Raw genomic sequence first — 19,252 nt, forward strand, 5'->3', positions numbered from 1 at the left:
CTCGAGGACTCGCTGCATTAACGGAGCTGTTTTTTTTTTTTTAAATTTTAAATTTTTTTTTTTTTTTTGTGGGAGAATAACCTGATGCTGCATCTGCACATGAGCTCGTAGGGAGCGCAGGACCTCTCCCCTCTCAGAAGGTGAGGTGTTTATCTCCACACACGCACACACACACACGCGCGCGCCAGGCAGGTCCTGATGAACAGCTGTGTTCTCTGCACACGCGCCTCCCACTGCTGTCTGAAGGAGAGACTTGTCCCCGAGTGTCTGTGTCCCTCTGTGCACGCCTGCAGGTGAATTCAACGATGAGTCCACAGTTTGACTCTTCTTCAGATCATATTTAAAAAAAAAAAAATCAAATTTAATTCTTGGTATAGTCACTTCTAAGAATCGGTGTAAATCCACTCTTTCCATCTGTGACTGGAACGATTATTTTCTTAGTCGATTAATCTGTCGATTATTTTCCTGATTAATCGAGTAATTGTTAGTATTAAGTTTGAATGATTTTTTTTTTGTCAAGAAACCAGAAAAATATTCACTTTTCAGAAGATGAAACATCTAATTGCAATTCTTTAAAAAACACACTCAAGCTGATTAATCGATTATCAAAAACAGTTGAAGATTCATTTAATAATGAGTTAATGCTCTTTGTTAGGTCTCGTCTTTGCAACGAAAAGCAAAAAAAAAAAATCAAGCATCATGTTTGATTTATTATTAATTATTTCATTTCACACAATATTGACACCACCTGCTGATCCAGGACTCAGGATCAATACCGGTCAGCATTTCTGCATCAGATATTGGAAAAGTAAAAAGTCAAATTTAATACACTTCATGTGCCCTATATTTATTACATAAATGCTTAACTAAACATAGAAACCATGCTTTAAAGCGAACCTCTGAACTTTGTGGCTGATTTATAGGTAAGTGGTGAATGCATCAGCACTTATATCACACTGATATCAGGGTTGTGATATCGGTATGGGATGTGAAAACGAGGTATGAGGTACCATCCCTGTATACTTCAGACTGTACCTCATGCTGCCCGAGCACCACCTCACCTCTGTTATGGAGTCAGTTGCTGCAGATGTGTTTGCTCACGCCGTCTGCAGCCACGTAAGGCTCAATTTATATGTCGTATTTTAAGATCATCGGTCCCAAAAGCAAATCTGTGAGTGGTCCCACCACAAACACTGAGAAAAACCCTAGAAAAACACATTTCACTGTCCTTCAAAGCCTCTTAAGTAAATTCCTACAGTAGCACTGACCATGAACACAGCACCCCGCACAGCCAGATGGGTTTGATTCACATTTATAGCTCCTTTGTCTTCTGTTAAAAGCACTTTGAGTTACACCTGGTTTCTTAGATGACATTTATTCATTTTATTTCAAAGAGAAGCTAATGCTTTTGCTAATATTGTGCCCATTTTTGAGTTTGTGCACTAAGCCCATTTATTTTTCATTTGAGGAGTGCATTAAGACAGGATATGGAATTTTGGGGTACACTCTTGGAAATAAGGGTTCCAAAAGGGTCCTTCAACAAGGGCTGAGGTTCTACCTGGAACCATTTGCTTCTGAGATTCTTGGTAACACTAATGGTTCCAGTAAGAACCATTTTGATCCAGAGAACCCTTTCAAACCCCTTTCCTGAATAAAGGGTTCCAGGTGGAACATTTATAAAAAGGTTCCACCTGGAGCCAAAAAGGGTTCTCCTATAAGGACAAGCCGAAGAACCTTATATGGTTCTACTGAGCACTTTTATTTCTAAAAGTGTAGAGGTGAACAATGACTCATTCCCGAAATCACAATTTAAAAGTAAAACAGTGCAATTACCTGACTTTAAAGACTGCAATTTAATTATATATATATATATAAATTTTTTAAATAATAAAATAAAACAAATGTAATTTAAACAAATTTAAACCAAAGCGGCCGATCCCTATTAAATTATCTCAAAACCAAGCTGCTGTAGGCTAAACACGTGAGCCGATGATGACACGCACACTAAATGCATGTGATTCTTCTCTTTATTATGCTGCACATTAGCCTCCATAAAAGGCTCTTTATACTCATGTTAACAAAGAGGGAAATAACACACGGTAAACAAAAATAGACATTGATGCGGTCAACAAGAGATCACTGCACTGTTTATGTCCCCTACATAAACAACAATCACATTCTCAATCTTGCATTAGGATATATAAACTAATACACTGTTGAAAAACATTTTATTTTCACCCCCCAAAAAATCAAGAATTGATATGTTTTCAGTGAGTTTTTACATTTACAGTTTACTGATTCTGTTTGGTGTGATCTGCGACTTCACCACTAGATGCCACTAAATGTCACACACCCGTTAATGTTCCTCATTTCCAGTCTTTTACGTGATAAACGTTGAATTGAAGACGACTGTCAAAACTCTTATTGCCAATATAGACTACACACAGATGAGCCCAGCATCTGTGTCCGACACTGACCCTAAATTACTGTACCAGATATCAGGAACAATAAAAAAAGTAAAATCTGATACCATCCATTGATCCTAAATATACCTCAGCTCCTTAATATAGGACCTTTAGGGAAGGCTGCACGTGTAGATTGGTCATTATGTCCTTAAATGCATCAGCACAGATGTTTTTAAACCTGCTAAACTGATTAAAAGACAGTATTGGACTGATACCGGAGTCAGTACGTGCTCAAAGTTGTGATATCGGAACCGTATCGGACACAGAAAGGCGATATCAAGCCCAGTGTTTTCAGCTTGGCTTCCTGCACAATGTCTAATATTTGTGATCTGTAATTTAATTTGTTGTGTCCACTTTATGATCACAGGCTGGGGCTCACGCTGACGTGGTGAAAAATCCAGAAGAAGATGGAATCATTTATCCTCTGCAGGGTTTTCCTCGTCTTCCTCATGCTTCCCTCTGTCCAGGTACTGAACACAGTGGGGTGGATGGATGGATGGATGGATGGATGGATGGATGGGGTTTTCCTTTTATAATCAGACTATATGCATGATATTAGAAACACACAGCAGCGTTGTTGTACTCCTGCGCGTTCGGCGTCGACGTCTGTGCTCGCGGTGACGCCTGAATCGTCACGTTTACTGGTGAATAAAACCGAACACGGACCCAATTAGCGGCAGCTTGTCAGGTTTCACGCGGCCAGCATTCATATTCTCCCCTGCAGCCGCTGTCAGCTGTGGAGCTAAGTTTGATCAGGCTCGCCCTAAATCAAACAGTTTGCACTGCAGCCTCTCGACCTGCATGTGCAGAGTGCGATGATCACGGCAGCCTCACATGCAGACATGTGTATGAGATGTGGACTCACCTTCTTTATATGCAGCAAATACCCGAGCACAGGATTTTCTCCAGTGAAATGTAGCAGCTACTTAATCCCTGCCAACAGACCGCCGTGGACCCGGTGTTCTCCATGATTAAATCCACAAAGATCTTTATTTGGATCAGGTTTCTTCTGTGGAAGAGAAAGAAAGAGCTTATGCTGACATATTTATGGGCTGTTTTGATATTTTGTCACTCACTTCTGGAGCCATTTAGAGAGAGGAATTCTTTTTTCTCCGTTGCATCTATTTCCAAGAGGCTGGGGCTCAAGCCTTTGCGAAAGTTTACTGTTGGTCACTTGATATTCTGGTCAAGTGGGAATTTAATTTTGAAGGTTTGGACAGGTTATTCACTGGCCATAAATTGCCCACACAGCCACAGTGTGGCTTTAAAAAGAAGAAGAAAAAAAAAAAATTAAACAACATTCCTTGCCCTGTGACGCTGGAAGTGTGTGCACTGGAGAAGCTGAACACACACTTACGCACACACTAGCGCTCAAGCACTGCAGCATTTGACTTTGACTCTGCACGGTTTGGTATCAGACACGTCATTTTCCAGCACTATAATATCTCCTCAATGTGGGCGGAGTCATCATAGCACGACTGCGCGAAACTGCCGCGATGTCGTTTTTATACGCGACGCAAAACTAGTGACGAGCAAAGCGGTTGTTTTCAGTGTGACTAAATCATAAGAAACGGTTAATTCAAAAGACAAGTTCAGTACTTCCTGCATGACCGGAGCACAGACTCGGGTTGTGAGTCGGCTCACGATCGCTTTTAGACATTTCCTTACTAAATGTTGGAGATTAACACACGTTTGAAGGATTTTTGAGTCTAATTTAACTGATCTACAGTTTCGGCATTGTTCGGTTTGATTCTGGTGTCGGACGTCGCGCTCATGACTCCTCCAGTGACGACACTCTCTGACCAATCCGTGGCCCAGCAGTCTGTCCACGTCACACTTTAGTAGTAGTAGTAGTAGTACTGGGTGTGTGCTATCTGACCCAATATGGATATCAGTATCACTGCATCCCTAGTATGTACAATATAAATGTACAAATATATAAAATAGTGCGATGTTGCCTCTGTTTATGTAAAACAAAACACCTCCTGTGTGCACACCACACATCAAATATGTCAGAAAAATCACAATTAGATTGTGTTCAGCCCTTAATTGAAAATGAAAAAAAAATAATATTAGCACATAGTGTTTTTATAGCTGTTTTAGGCTGAGAGGGAAGTCTTGAGGGTTTATCACGGTGAAGAATCAGTGCACAGTGAGGCCCAAAAGTGGTGGCTCTCTCTCTCAGGCTGCTGTAAAAACACCTGCCAAACTACTCAACAGCTCCTCACAGTGAGTTTCTCTGTGTCTACGATTTGCCACGATGACACGCACACACACGCACACACACACGCACACACAGATTGTTATGGTGACAGTTCCAGTAAGAATCATTTCTCCCTCATGTTCTGCTTCATTTCTAGTTCGTTAATATGCGTGACAGTTGTATCTCTATGCTGTGGTGCTGCTGAGACTGATTCTTCTTTTTCTGTGGCGTTTTCTGGCATTTGCCATCTGTAATGACGCTTTACTGCCTCCTCCTGGATTTAATGCTCCATTACAGCGTCCTAGTGATCGCCCTTGCAAACATAAACATGAAAATATTTGGGTTCAAGGCAGAAGGAACTTGAGTCATTTTTAATATTAAAGGGATAGTGCAGGTTTTTCTGGTTTTTTTCTGGGTTTTTACTACTGACAGATTTTAGCCCCTTATGGCAGCTTAAGTCTATGATATCATAAGAATGTGTTTGTTGCTTTACTTCACTGTTAGCCAGCAGTTTCCTTCTGGAAGCTCACTCCAAAGTCACCAAAGTCTACAGTGAAAATCTGCAATTTTTGACTCAAGTTAATGGGTAATTGAGAACATATTGAGGAAAAAGTTTGTCAGGGCTATTAGTCCTCATGGAGACCAAAATCAGGTCCTAATGAACCTAATTTCTGAGGAACTTCTTAACTTAATAGTATTGGTTAGGGTCCTTAGTGGAGTGCACGAACCTGCGTGTGTTTGAATATATTAGATCAATCTCTTCCTCTGCTCTTGTGCACTGAGTTTTTCAGTGAGTTTAACATCAGGTTGCTCCTCTTCCTGGCTTTACATGATTGAGCCCCTCGGAGAAGAGTCTCTGACGGATAGAATCGAGCAGGAAGAAAAAGGTAAAACAGCTGAGTGAAGGAGGAGAAGAGGCACGTATTTGTACCCTGTCAACATGAAACTCTGACCTCACATTGCCATTGCTCGGTGCTGCACACACACACACACACACACACACACACACACATTCTTGTACTTGCGACATACTGAGGACCAGCATTTCCACTTTATAAATCAACACAATTACAAATATCTACTTCATGAATGACATCTACAAAGAACTACTGGTTGCAGTACCATAAAATGTCTGCAGGTGGAGCCCCAGAGCAAAAAGGGCTTGAAAACTTTTTCGATGTTATTTTTTTGTAATTTTTTGTCCAAAATTTGACAAAAACGTCATACTATACTATGTCGTCCAAAATGTGAAAAAAAACCCGTCATGCTATACTATGTTATGCTACTAAAAAAAATTTGGGTCAAAAATTTGGAAAAAAAATGTTGGTCCAAAATTAGAAAAAAAAAAAATTGGTACAAAATTTGAAAAAAAAAAAATTGGTCCAACATATGAAAAAAAAAATTTGGTCAAAAATTAAAAAAAAAAAATTGGTCCAAAATTTCACAAAAAAAGTCATACTATATTATGTCATCCAAAAATTTTTTTTGGACGAATTGAGTATAGCATGTTATAGCAACCTAAGGAGGTGATTTCAATGAAAACAAAGTGAGGACCGGCCAAAATGTCCTCACTCCGTAAAAATGACCTCACTTTGTTGGTTAAAAACCCTCACTGGTCCTCATTATGCCGCTAGTACAATAACACACACACACACACACACACACACACACACACACACACACACACACACACACACACACACACACACACACACACACACACACACACACACACACACACACACACACTTTTCATTAGTAAGACTGGTTTTTGTCTGTTTATTAACTGCTTTTTTTCCCTCCCTGGAAACTGAAGTTGACATAGCAATGTTTTTCTGGGAGTCCAGGCTGTAGCGGCCTTTATTTGATCAGGTAAATCCCATTGAGATTAGGATTAATGCTGAAAAAACAAACAGAAAAACAGATTTCGATTTGCACGGGGGCATCAGCCAAGTCAAACTGAACGCACATGCGGAGAGGAAAAGAGGGGCAGAGGTGAACAGCTGACAATAACTGTTCGCAGCTCTGTGACTGTAACCAAAAACCTTAATCACACTCTTTTAATCTCACCAGCTGTTCGACAAGGGCTGAACAATTAGACGAGCAATATTTTCACCTGCCCTGATCCACTGCGGTGTGTTTTACGACTGCTGTGTGTGTGTGAAGCAAAAGGAAAGAGAGCGTAATGTGCTGCATATCTTTTTATACACTTCAAACTTTTCTGTAGCATCACTTACCTGCAGGCGATGAGTCTGCTCCAGCAGCAGAGCTGTGATTGATGTCTCTGTCGTCCACTCAGTGTCACTGTATCTATGTCAGGACTGTTATTTACTTCACTGATATTTTACGTTTACCAGAGGGATGTCATAGGATTCAGTATATGTGCTGCTGTAAACACTATTAAATCTTAAAAAATAACCATAAATAATAAAGTGAGAGGATTTGTATCGAGCATGTTTCCAGTGCGGTGCAAGACGTTTAAGAAGGCCTCTGCCCTGCAGTCGTGTTTGTGATTTTCATTGGACAGGATTTCACTTGGAGCGAGGAGAGCTGGTCTGGTTTGGGAACCTCAGAATTGCTCCCCTTGCTTTCTGCTGATTATGTGGTTGTGTTGACGTAACTGGACCGGGGATCGCCAGTGTTCACTGGGGAGGTTTGCAGCTGAGTGCAAAGAGGTGTGGACGCACAGTATAGACTGTACACTGCAATACAGGCTCATGCTGTAAATCGTCGAGATTTGGGATTGTGCAGGCACCGTGTGAGCTTTTACAACCAGTGATACCAGTTGTCAATCACGCTGGTGTCGTCCACCCATATGTGCCATGATTTATTGTCTACTTTCCTCTAAAATCATGCTCTGTTGACCTGAAGCTACACATTAAGACCATTAAGTATACATCAGGTGTGAATTAAGCTAATTTTCCCATATACCAGGTATGTCCAAAGTCCGGGCCAATCACGGCCCTCGGTCAGATTTTCGGTTATATAATGTATTATTTATGACTCGGGACAGATAATTGGCCTCAATCACATGTCACCCTCCATTAGCTCAGCCCACCTGTGACCGACAGATACATGCACTCATCTCATATTAGCTTATTATGTTATTTGACTCCAGATTAGAGTTCTTAGATTTGTTTACATTGCCATTTAACCCTTAACTAAGCCTCAAAATGTCTGTCTAGAGTTTTTTTCTGGCTTATTTTAAAGGTGCATTATGTAATAAATCTAAAGCAACTGGCCATAAAATCCTCCTAACATGTCACAGAGACTCAGGAATAATATTCATATAACAAACTGAACTCACTAACCACATTTTGCAGACTGCAAATCATGTTTATGTTTTGAAATCATGTTTTGGCATGTGGCGCCATCTACCACCGTCTACCAATCATTGCAGTCAGTAGAGTCTCAGCTGCCCAGCAACCACGGGTTGCCAGTTACATCAGAAAAACGAAAACTAAAAGACCTTGGTATTTTGAATTTGAATGTAGTAACCGTGCTTGGCCACATTCTTACATATGGCACCTTTAACTATAAAAGGACCAGAAAACTTTCAATATCTGGCAAATCGTCACATTTACTGGTGAATATCTGTAGTAAATTTACAATTTACTACATGTCAAAATAGTTGTTGTACACGAACACAATATTTTACGTGTTATATTTGAAATGCGAACAGTATAAAACATATTTAAAATTTTGTACACAATGTCCAAAACAGGCCAAAAAAAGTAAACTGTACAGATGTTTTCCCAACACTCTCCTCTCTGGTGACAAAGACGCTGATTCGCTGGCTTCCTGCAACAGCGCGAGTGAAATTACAGTAATAACCACATGTTGACTTTGACGTGCAGCTTCTCAGCTTTCAGAAACCTTTGAGTAATTACGGTAATGCAAAATGCCTCATCTTCGATATGCTCTGTGTTAAAGGGTTAAAAGTGAAACATTTGTATGTAACCGGAATCTTCACATTAGCCCTTCCATAGACCATTCAAAAGTAATTATTTTTGCAACCAGCAGAGTTGCCCCCTGGTGGCTAACTGCTTCTTCCATCCTACTTCCTGTGCTTCACCTTTCAAAGTGGAAGATTAAATCCATTTTTTATGCTGCCTATGAGTCAACGTGGACAAACGCCTCCAAGTCTAAGGTCACGATTCTCTGTCATAAAAGTAAAAACACAAGTAGATGAGTTCAAGTATCATGAGATGTTATTGACATGTGAGGGAAGGATGGAGTGGGAGACGGACAGGTGGATTGGTGCAGCGTTCCGCGGTAAAGCGCACTCGGTCGTGTCGGAGGAGCAGCGGAGCTGCAAGGCAAAGGTTTCAACTTATCAGTCAAACCGAGTTCCAACCTTCACCTGTGATCATGAGCTGTGGGTAACGACGGGAAAGAGTGAGGTTGTGGAGACAGGCAGCCTGAATGATTTTGCTCAGACTTAGAGAGAGAGAGAGAGAGAGCGGATGAGGCTTCTCAACAGTCCTCAGGGGAACTCGAAATAGAGCCACTGATGGATTTGATCTATGGTTTTCTAAAGTAGGTCATTGAATAATATGATAAACGACGTTCATTTACAGAGATAATTGCTGAAGACTTATTTGTGCCTGATTAGTGCGTCATCACCAACTGATTTGTCCTGTAACGCTGAGTGTGTAGCCAGCTCTTGTCACTGAGCTGTTTTGCACCATCTGTGTCATTATTTGTTTATTTATTTATTGTGACTGAAGAGAGAAGCTCTGACGCGCTCAACTCTGCAAGCTCTCCAAGGCGGCACAATCTCTCCTGCTGATATTAGCACAACTGCACCGCTGCAGTGTGAATAATATGAATGTATGAATAATGCTGTGTGATGGATGAGCTTGAGTTTGTTTGCTATTAAAGGTGCATTTAGCATTTATTCACAACAATGCGTACAGTAAATGGAAATATGCACACGATGCAGTGTTTTTGTCATCATCTTTCAAATGATTCCTATAGAAAAATTAGTCCATCACTGTTATATATACACACCTTGCACTTTGAGTCAGCATTATTTTAGTATTTAACCACATGTGTCCCGTCTATTTTAGACAAAGTGACTAGTGGTGCAGAAAAGCTAAAGTCAAGATGCTGTGGTCAAACTGTGGTTTCAGTCGAGGCGAGCAAACAACAAAACAGAGATAAATGAAGCTGCTGAAAAGTACGTAATGAAAGCTGCAGAGTTTGAATGTGAAATTTGAAGAGAGAGAGAGACTTCACTGCTCATCCAGCAGTCCAACACGTTCATACATTCATGCACACACACACACACACAGAGCAGATGACAGAATCACAAAGACTCTACATTTAAATGACTTAAATCAAATATTATTAGAAGGAGAGAGACTTCACCGCTCGTCATTACTTGGTCCAACAATATGCACACACGGCAGCCCACAGTTATATCAAGAAATAATGTGCTGTATCTGATTTAAATGTGAAAAGTGATGACACCACATACAAAGATACGCATCTTTACATCTTTAGTCGAGGGTCAGATGAGGTCAAATGATATACAATTCAGAATAAAGAAAGCTTGTAGATTAGACAATTTGAAATAAAATATATGAAAATATGTTTTTCATAATTTGAATATCAACACTGGACGACTGTTTCAAAGTTAAATACACTCACAAAAGAACATGAGTGTAGCATAGCTGTATATTGTATACATATATTATTTTCCATTGAAAAATCAGCAGGTTAATAGTCAATAGCAATTTCCATGTCTAACCTGATTCCCTCTGCTGTATTCCAGCACATACAGGCCTGCAGTAACGTGTATTTGCTCTAATCAACCATTTTTACTCAAAGAGAAGGAGCAAAATATAAATAAAGGCCTGAGCCGCCTTATAACCTCGCTCTGTGTTATCAAAGTCCACATTTAATTTGTTTATTTCTTTTACCACCAAGGTAACTTGAGTCTCTTTAGCAGGACTTTGATGTGATCCTGAAATGCATGATGACGAAGTTCGAAGGCAGTTATGGCCTTTTTATGCAAGTCTAACACTCAGTCATAAATAACTGATAATAACAGCACGTTTAAGGCTGATTCATCAAATGGTGCTTTTCCAATACACAGTTCCAGCACAACTTGGCTCGGTTCTACTCTTTTTTTGCTTTTCCATTAGGGATAGTACCTGGTACCTTTTTTAGTACCTGCTCTATTGAGGTTCCAAGCGAGCTGTGCTGATACTAAAATGTGACGTCGACAGACTGCCGGACCACTGATTGGTCAGAGAGTGTCTCAACTGGAAGAGTCATGAGCACGACGTCCGACACCGGAATCAAACCGAACAATACCGAAGTGTAGATCAGATAAAAAGACTGAAAAATCCTGAAAAATTTCGCAAATCTCCAACATTTATTTACTTTTAACGACAGCACTTCTGAAAGCCGTGAGCCACGTCACAACCCGTTCAGCCATATTTCAGTTCAGTGACTGTGTCTGTGAACTAATCTTTTCAATTCACTGATTCTAATGATTCAGTTACACCGAAAAAACAACTGCTTTGTTCATCACTAGTTTATTTAGTCGTATTATACGACTTTGTGGTAGTTTCGTGCAGCCGCGCTATGACGCCCCCGCCCGCGTTGAGTTGGTACGTGGAGGCTTGTAGAGTCGAGCCGTGCTGGAACTGCGTAGTGGAAAAGCGCAAAAAGTGGGCTCACGTTAGCACAATCTCAACAGCCGCGCAGTCGTTATTACTCCACGTTCAGCGGTGCACGGTTGCCTGGTAATAAAGTGCAGTCATTGCCGTTCAAGGGAAACACAAGGTTTCTGTCAGGCTATTACCTCGTTTAGTTAAATGGCACTCATTACATTGAAAACAACATTATTTGTGATTAAACTAATGTTTTGTTGGGTAATGTTTTGGCACCACCCACGTGTGTGATTCTACTTCTTAAATGGGAGCTCACACCTCTCCCATTGGGAGCTCAACTCCCACTGGCTGCCACATCTTAACTTGAGTCATGGTTACAGTTATTTCTGTGATTATGTTTCTGTACAAAGCGCTGAGCTCTACTCTAAGCATATACTTTATCACTGTGGCTGCAACAATAATTAGTCCGGGACTAGTAAATGAATCACCTATTATTTATAATAGATTAATTGGTTTGAGATTTGTTTTTAATAATAACTTCTAATTCCAGCTTTATAAAATCTTAACTAGGGCTGCAGCAAATTACACATTTTTGTAATCGAGTATTCTACCAATTATTAATCGAGAACGCAAAATGCACGATTATCATTATTTTTTAAATCCGATTACTTGATTCATCAAGGAAATATCGGTAGAAAATTCGATTGCAAAAATATTCAATAGCTGCAGCCCTAGTAAGCTACATTAAATCAGCGAACATCAATGTTTGCGTTAGCGTGTGCCGGCAGCGTTAGCAACTGGATGCTACACTGCACCATGGTGGCTTCTTGTTTAAAGGTGACATAGAGTGGTCCTGTTGCACATAAATGTTAGTTATGGAGGTCTACTTAAATATATTAACTTGTTTTTATGGTCAAAAACCTCCTAGTTGCTGTGAACTAGCTGATAGAAATCCTCTTTTCTGACGGTGTTTTTCTGCTGCGATGTTTCAGAGTGAACTTTCACCCCCAGAAGACAGAGTCTTGTGATTGGCCAGTACTATCCTGCACATCCGTTCTCAGAAGCGCAGCGCCCCCCTCTGGAACGGCGGATGCACTGCTACTCATTATCAAAACATTGTTTTAACAGTGTTTAAAAATAGCTTCGTCACGACTCCCCGCCTCAGTCCCATTTATGACTTTAAACCGGAGTCAGACCCAGAGTCAGAAGACACTGTCGCTCGTGAAACACCTCCACAACGGACGTTATTCTTCTTCTGCGGTTCAATGTACGTAACCGGATGTGCCCGGACTACCGCCCGGAGCAGGACGATCGATTGTTCAGGAGAACCGCTGCTTACGTAACTATAACGGGATTTTCAGTGATCTCGTTGAGCCCCGAGATTACAATAAAACACAACGTTCTCAGCAATGGCTGAACTGTTTGTTTCGAACCGTCAGGGCTTCATAAACAAGGTAATGACGCAGATACACACCAAAAAAAACAGCGATAATAGGAACTTCCGGTCTTGTTCCGCTTTAAGCGTGAAATGGACCTTTTCTGCCTTTTACGTGCTGTTTCACTTTCCGTCTCCGCCATCGCGCCGGCTGAAATCTGGATGTGCGCTGCGCGTCTTCTAAAATGGTCCGTGTGGAACAATGATCCCTGCGCTGAACAGGCCGCATAACACTGTGAGATAGGAATTAAACAAACACTCGTGGCAGAGTTTTTGCCTCGAGGAATTGTTGTAATCGAGTTACTCGAATCACTCGAGTAATCGTTGCAGCCCTAACCCTAATTTTTTCGATGTAGCCGCACACACCGTAGATACAGTTATCTTGTGCGGGAGGAGGCTGTAAAAAGTTGATGCTGTCTGCACAGATGCGTGATAGCAGACGTGCAAGCCAACATGAAGCAAACAATACTGCAAATCACACTGCTCTGAGATTTACAACGCTACAGGGAGCAGCGTATGAAGAGACCTCTCGTGTTATTATGAGACGTTTGAATGAGTTTTTCTTTTTTTGTGGCAGGACAAATTAGAATATGGTGCGCAGTCACAGTCTGTAGAATAATAATGGGAAACAGAGGAGTGGTGTATTTAATTAAATGCTAATAGTATTTGGCGCCAAAGTGACGGACAAATCTCTGGATGTAACATTCGCGTCTGCTTTGATCAACAATTAAATAACTTTGTCGCCTGGAATACGTTTATATCTACAATACACAGAGTCTGCAGGGCTGATCTTTGTGTGGTAAATTGAGAAGTGATGGAATGTTTTGAGGCCACAAGACTAAAGGGGGCTGGCTGAATTTAAATGAGGATAGAGGTGGTGGTGCGGAGGGTTAAGGGAACATGCTTGGCTAACTGCATGGATTATCACAAGCAGATGTGGGATCAGAATCATGCCTGATTGCCTTTTATTGTCTGGGAGCTTTTTGAGACAAGATTTAGAGCTTGGGTTTCATCGATTCCCTCTTTTCTTCTCCTGGATTTGTCCTAATATAACCCATCTCTTCTTCGTCACTGACATTTTACAAAGCTTTGTTCCCTAACTAAAAATACAATGTTAAGGACTCAGGGGGGGGCTTAGGAGAGAGGGCAAAGCTGACACGATCCCTGCAAAGGGGAGATGGGCAGGGAATGAGTGGTAGTGGAGAGAGGAAAAGGAAAAAGGCTAAAGCGAGAGCTGCTTCCTGTTGTCCTGGCCTTCCTGGTGCCAGCCTCTTCCTGCCATCCTTCAACCTTCATGCAGGGACATCTGTTCACAAACCAGCCATCACTAGAAGCTTTGCCTCCTCATAATATCATGTGCACTTGTGCCAGCGCGTACACCTACTGCACACCCCCCTTCCCTGCACTCCCCCGTTCTCTCACCAGCAACAACTTCCCCCTTTTCTGCACATTCACTCAACAACAACAACCGGACAAAATCACCAAGCTTTCTCCTTTCACCCTCCTCTGAAAACAGCATTGTCTGCGATGCCAATGAGCTATGAGGTATGACTTCGAGGAATGCCGTTGTCATTGTGTGTACAAATGATGACAGAGCTGGAGGAACTGCAGGGATCAGCTGAGGAAAAGAAGGGAAGAGGCACAGAGAGAAAGAGAAACAAGAAACTATTCTCCACTGGAACCCCTTTTAAAGATTAACTTGTGTCTTTACACTAAAATAACTCTAAATCTACTTTTTCCTAGCAGTTTTAAAGTGATAATTCAGGTCACACTGCAACTGGTGCATCTAAAGCTCTGTCCTCAAAACACACAGAACAAACATTGAAGCTGAGAGGAGGGAAGAGCACAGAGAGAACAGCTTTATTTATAGTGAGAACATTGAGTCTGAAACACCTGTATGAAAACATTGAAACAATAACAATAATATCACAATACAACGATTCTTTGATCAGTTACAAGAGCAGGATTTCACAGAGAACAAAGTGCATAAATTGTATTGAATGTGGATGGGGCATCTCTTGGTGCAGCTTTATCCCACTGTAGTCTCCCTCTTCAAGGTTAGTGACGTTTAATTTGAACCTAGCCGTCAGTCACCTGAGCCTCAGACGCAGCTCTGTTAAAAAAAAAAACAACTAAACCCAGACAAGGAATGAAGTTATCCATCTGGAATAATGTAATTCTGACCGTGTGGCCTGCTGGGTATAAGCCTGTCACTTATTCACAACCTGGGTCATGTTTATCATGGAACTGGGATGTGGTTATCCTTTCATGTCTTTCTTTTTGTTATTATTAGTATTATAGGGTTGGTGTAGTGGTTAGCACTCTTGCCTTTGCAGAAAGAAGACCCGGGTTCTTGGATTCGAGCCCCGTTTGGAGCAACTTCGGAACAAGGGCCTTTCTGCAAGGAGATTGAATGTCCTCCCCGTGTGTGCGTGGGTTTTCTCCGAGTTCTCCGGCTTCCTCCCACAGTCTAAAAAACATGCAATATGGGGATTAGGTGAATTGGTCACTCTAAATTGACCGTAGGTGTGAGAGTGTGAGCGAATGGTTGTTTGTCTCTATTTGTGACCCTGTGATGGACTGGCTAAGTGTCCAGGGTGTATCCCCTGCGACCCTCCGGTGGAGGAGGTCATCACCTCCTCCATCCCCAGTTTCTCTCCTTCCTTCTTGGCCATGAACGAGAACTGGTTCATGCATTTGACTTCATTGACTTTCAGTTTGGTCTTTAACTCGTTACCCTGTAATTTTTCTAGACTGCTCTCTGCTCCACCACTCCACTGCCATGGATTTATACCTCCCGAGGGAGATGCTAGTAAGCAGGAATCGCAGAGTTATAGGTGCAGATTTAGATCAGTGGCTCACATACATTTTGTTTAAGTAAGAAGAGGAGGCCCTGGATGGCAGCAAAATACCTTACAAGACTGAGAAGAGGGAGATTAGACCCCCCCCCCCCCCCCACACTCCTCCTCTTTTCAGTGGAATTCACTTGAAAGATTATCAATACATATCTGCCATTAATCATGTTTGTACAAAGAAGGTAAAATGCAGTGTTTTTATATTGAATTTCTTTCTTTGTTAAATAGTTTTCCACATAAACCATCTTCCTTAAATGATTATAAAAAAAATAGCATAGTATATGAAAAATCAGCACCTTCACAATACAGTCGCACATTATGAGCCAGTACGTCCACAGTAAAGCTTGTAATGTGCTTTGACAAGTTGCTCATCATGTGATCATTTTAACTTCGCACAGTAACACAAACAGGTTCTGGTTCTAATGGATCGGAAACACATGTCCAGTTTTAATTATGATGGACAAGCTGTTACTCACTGTAGCAAACGAAGGAGCCGAAATTAAAGATTTGCTCACGGTGCATCTTCAGCAAAGCACAACACGGCTTCAACGCCAAGCAAATAAACTCAGGATATAAAAAAAACAACACCCACATCGTTCTGTTCTGTGTGAGACGCAGTCGTTTTATTAGATTTACACCTGTGCACAAGCAGACTCCCAAAACTGTATCCAGAGGGTGATCCGACCTACCAGAGATGCCATTCTGCTCCTGCTACATTATATCACTCATTTTCTTCTGTGTTTGATTCTCTTTCACGTATATGTACTATATTCCGCTTTATCCTTCAACTGCTCTTTTCGGAGTTCAGAGCTCCTGTCAGAATAGCCCTGTCAAGCTCTCCTTCTCGCCCCCGCCGGGTCATTCCCGCTTAAGTGAAAGGACCGGGCTCCGCCGTCACACGCTAGGTGGATCAGGAAAGTCGCGACACATTTAAAACGGGAGGAAATGCGATATCGTACTCAGGGCTCCGCTGCTAAATATCACAGGACATGGCAACCCCTTCCTGGATTATTTTAAAGGTCTTCCATGTAACACAGTGTGACAGACTGATGTTTTCAAGCAACAATTCTGCTGTTTGCAGCTAATATAATTATTTGTGGGCTTATATAGCAGCGGCACCAGTGAATCATTGAGCTGTCTCAGTGTCTTTACACCTTCTTTTAGCAAAAATGTTTTTTTTTGATAATATGTATACAGTGTTCAATGGCAAATCATATTAAAATCAATCGAGATTTGCATGTTTAGTGTAGAGAAATGATTACTGACAATCTGATAAAAACAAATAGGCATTCGTTCTGTCAGTTTAAAGTTCAAACTTGTTTAAATTTATACTGACCTGTTATTCGCACCGCCATCACCGCTCTCCCCTAATACTCCACAAGTGTTTTCAGTCACTTTATCACTTTATTAACAATTGTAATAACTTTATTATTTATTTATTACATTATTAACACTGCTGCTAGTGTCAGAGTATTCATAACACACAACCTTGACCGCACCATACTATAAATATTAGCCGTAAGCTTCACTAGATTTTCGTCTCCATGGGGAATACCGGTCCTGACAGGGTTAGTATACACGCACGCATGCACGCACGCACGCACGCACGCACGCACGCACGCACACACGCACGCACGCACAAACACACACACACATGCTCTGTTCAGCCCAGGTTCAGTGTCCGCTCTGTTTTTTTTAGCTACAGGTGAGGAGTGAAAAGATCACTGTGTGTCTGCGCGCGCCGTGCACACAAACTGCTGCGAGCGCAGGCGTCACCGGTCACCTCTTCACCCCTCACAGCTACTGCATACATACTTTATGAGTGCGTGTGTGTCTGCGTGTGTGTGTGGATGTGCAGATATCGAGGAGACTGAAAAAGCTCATTCATACAAACAGACAGTACGGCCATTCACTCTGACGCCGTCAGCCCCGTTTCTCCTCCGCTCTGGGGCGCTGCCAATCAGCACGGTTTGAGTCTCTCTCTTCTCTCTCATCCTCTCATTTCTCTGTTTGTCTCTGACCACTCTCCTTTCTCTCTCCGTCACTGTTTGAATAAAACAAGATGTCACCCATCTGTGACCGAGCACTCACGAGTAGTCGGTAAACCCTGCCTTCTCTCACACCTACCTCTTCAGACTCAGGTGCACACGCCTCTTGATAACATGCTGTCATCTGAGGTGTTGAAGGGAAAGTGGCTGTATGCGGTACTACTAACCAGCTTTGTCTTGCACGGTCTTACCTAGGGCTGGGCGATATGGCTAAAAAGCATTTGACGATATAGTTCATCCATCCATCTTCTACAGCTTTATCCTCCATGAGGGTTGTTGGGGGAGCTGTGCTTATCTCAGCTGACATAGGGCGATAGGCGGAGGGTTACACCCCGGATAGTTTGCCAGTCCATGACATGGTCAATTTAGAGTGACCAATTGACCCCATCCCATATTGCATGTTTTTGGACTGTGGGAGGAAGCTGGACAACCCAGAGAAATCCCACACACGGGGAGAATGTGCAATTTGGTTACGAGAGAGGGGCCGAGTTTGTTCATGCAACCAAACCAACTTTGTTTTTCTAGCACGCTCTCCATTTGTTTTTATTTAACACAGTTGAGTGACTTTATCGAATGTCTTATCCAAAGTTTTTTGTACCGTCTATTTTGTAGTGTCTATCGTGATATATATTCCTATTATCGTATTATTGCCCAGCCCTGGTCTTACCATTGTTTCTTGTATTAGTCCATCCATATATAGCTTTTTTTTCTCCATGTTTTGATTTGTAATGTTAAATCCTGATCTGATTTGGCTTAAGTTTACTCTGCAGGGTGTGTAGGCTGGATGTAGGCTATACATAAAAAGCATATCTCACAAATAAATTCCATGAAGAAGAACAAAAAAAAAAAACGTTTTAAGAAAATGCTGCAGCCTGAAATACACTGTCATTTTCCCCTGTTGTTCAACGGAAGTCGAACCAATCGGCACACTGCACTGTGTCGAGCTCCACCCTTTTGGGAGCCAGGCCACTTGGCTTGGTACCAGACCAACGGGTGCCAAAACATGGGATGGTATGGATTTATTTTGGTACCCTTCTCAACATTTGACAATGGAAAATCAAATGGCTGCGTCATGTACTGAACTGAGCCAAACTGCGCTGCGTGGTGGAAATGGTGCTTATGTGTTTTATTAAGCCGACACACCGTGGGTCACTGTGTGTCACTGGTGGACTTGTTGTTTAAAATAGGCCCTTATATATTTAGACATGATGAGATCAAAGCATTTCGTCCCACTGTTTCAGCCTCTATAATAAGAAAAGATTACAGTAGTTGGCCTGGGACACTGGAAGAGGTGAGGGACAGACTCATTTGTGTTATCGTTGTAGGAAAACTGCTCATTTACAAGTGAAATACACAGCAAGCATTTTTCTAGGTTTTGTGAATATGATCTATAGCGCTGAGAGAAACTATACAAAAAGACTGAAGCAGCAGAGATAGATATATCACGGCTTTAGAGTACGGAAACTTAATGTCAATGAAAAACGTATCTTCTATTCGGAGAAAACAATAGTTTTATAATAATATTCAGTGGTGGTTCCGGTGGTACTTCCATTGGCTGCTCTACGACAATTTCAAAAAGTCTAAGAGTCTGTCAATAAACGATTTAAAGCACGAGTCAGT

At 41.6% G+C, this 19,252-nt stretch overlaps 1 protein-coding gene across 1 annotated transcript in view; it reads left to right on the forward strand.

The window, feature by feature from the left end:
* The window catches only part of adamtsl3 (ADAMTS-like 3), a 177,100-nt gene continuing 157,848 nt past the window's right edge, over window positions 1-19,252 (forward strand). The window contains exons 1-2 of the mRNA XM_083901045.1: window positions 1-140; window positions 2,833-2,932. Coding sequence (XP_083757171.1) covers window positions 2,873-2,932 — 60 coding nt within the window. The 5' untranslated portion in view covers window positions 1-140; window positions 2,833-2,872. The remainder of the gene's footprint in view (window positions 141-2,832; window positions 2,933-19,252) is intronic.

Source organism: Microchirus variegatus (genome assembly GCF_963457635.1).
Source record: "Microchirus variegatus genome assembly, chromosome: 14".
Taxonomy (NCBI): Eukaryota; Metazoa; Chordata; class Actinopteri; order Pleuronectiformes; family Soleidae; genus Microchirus; species Microchirus variegatus.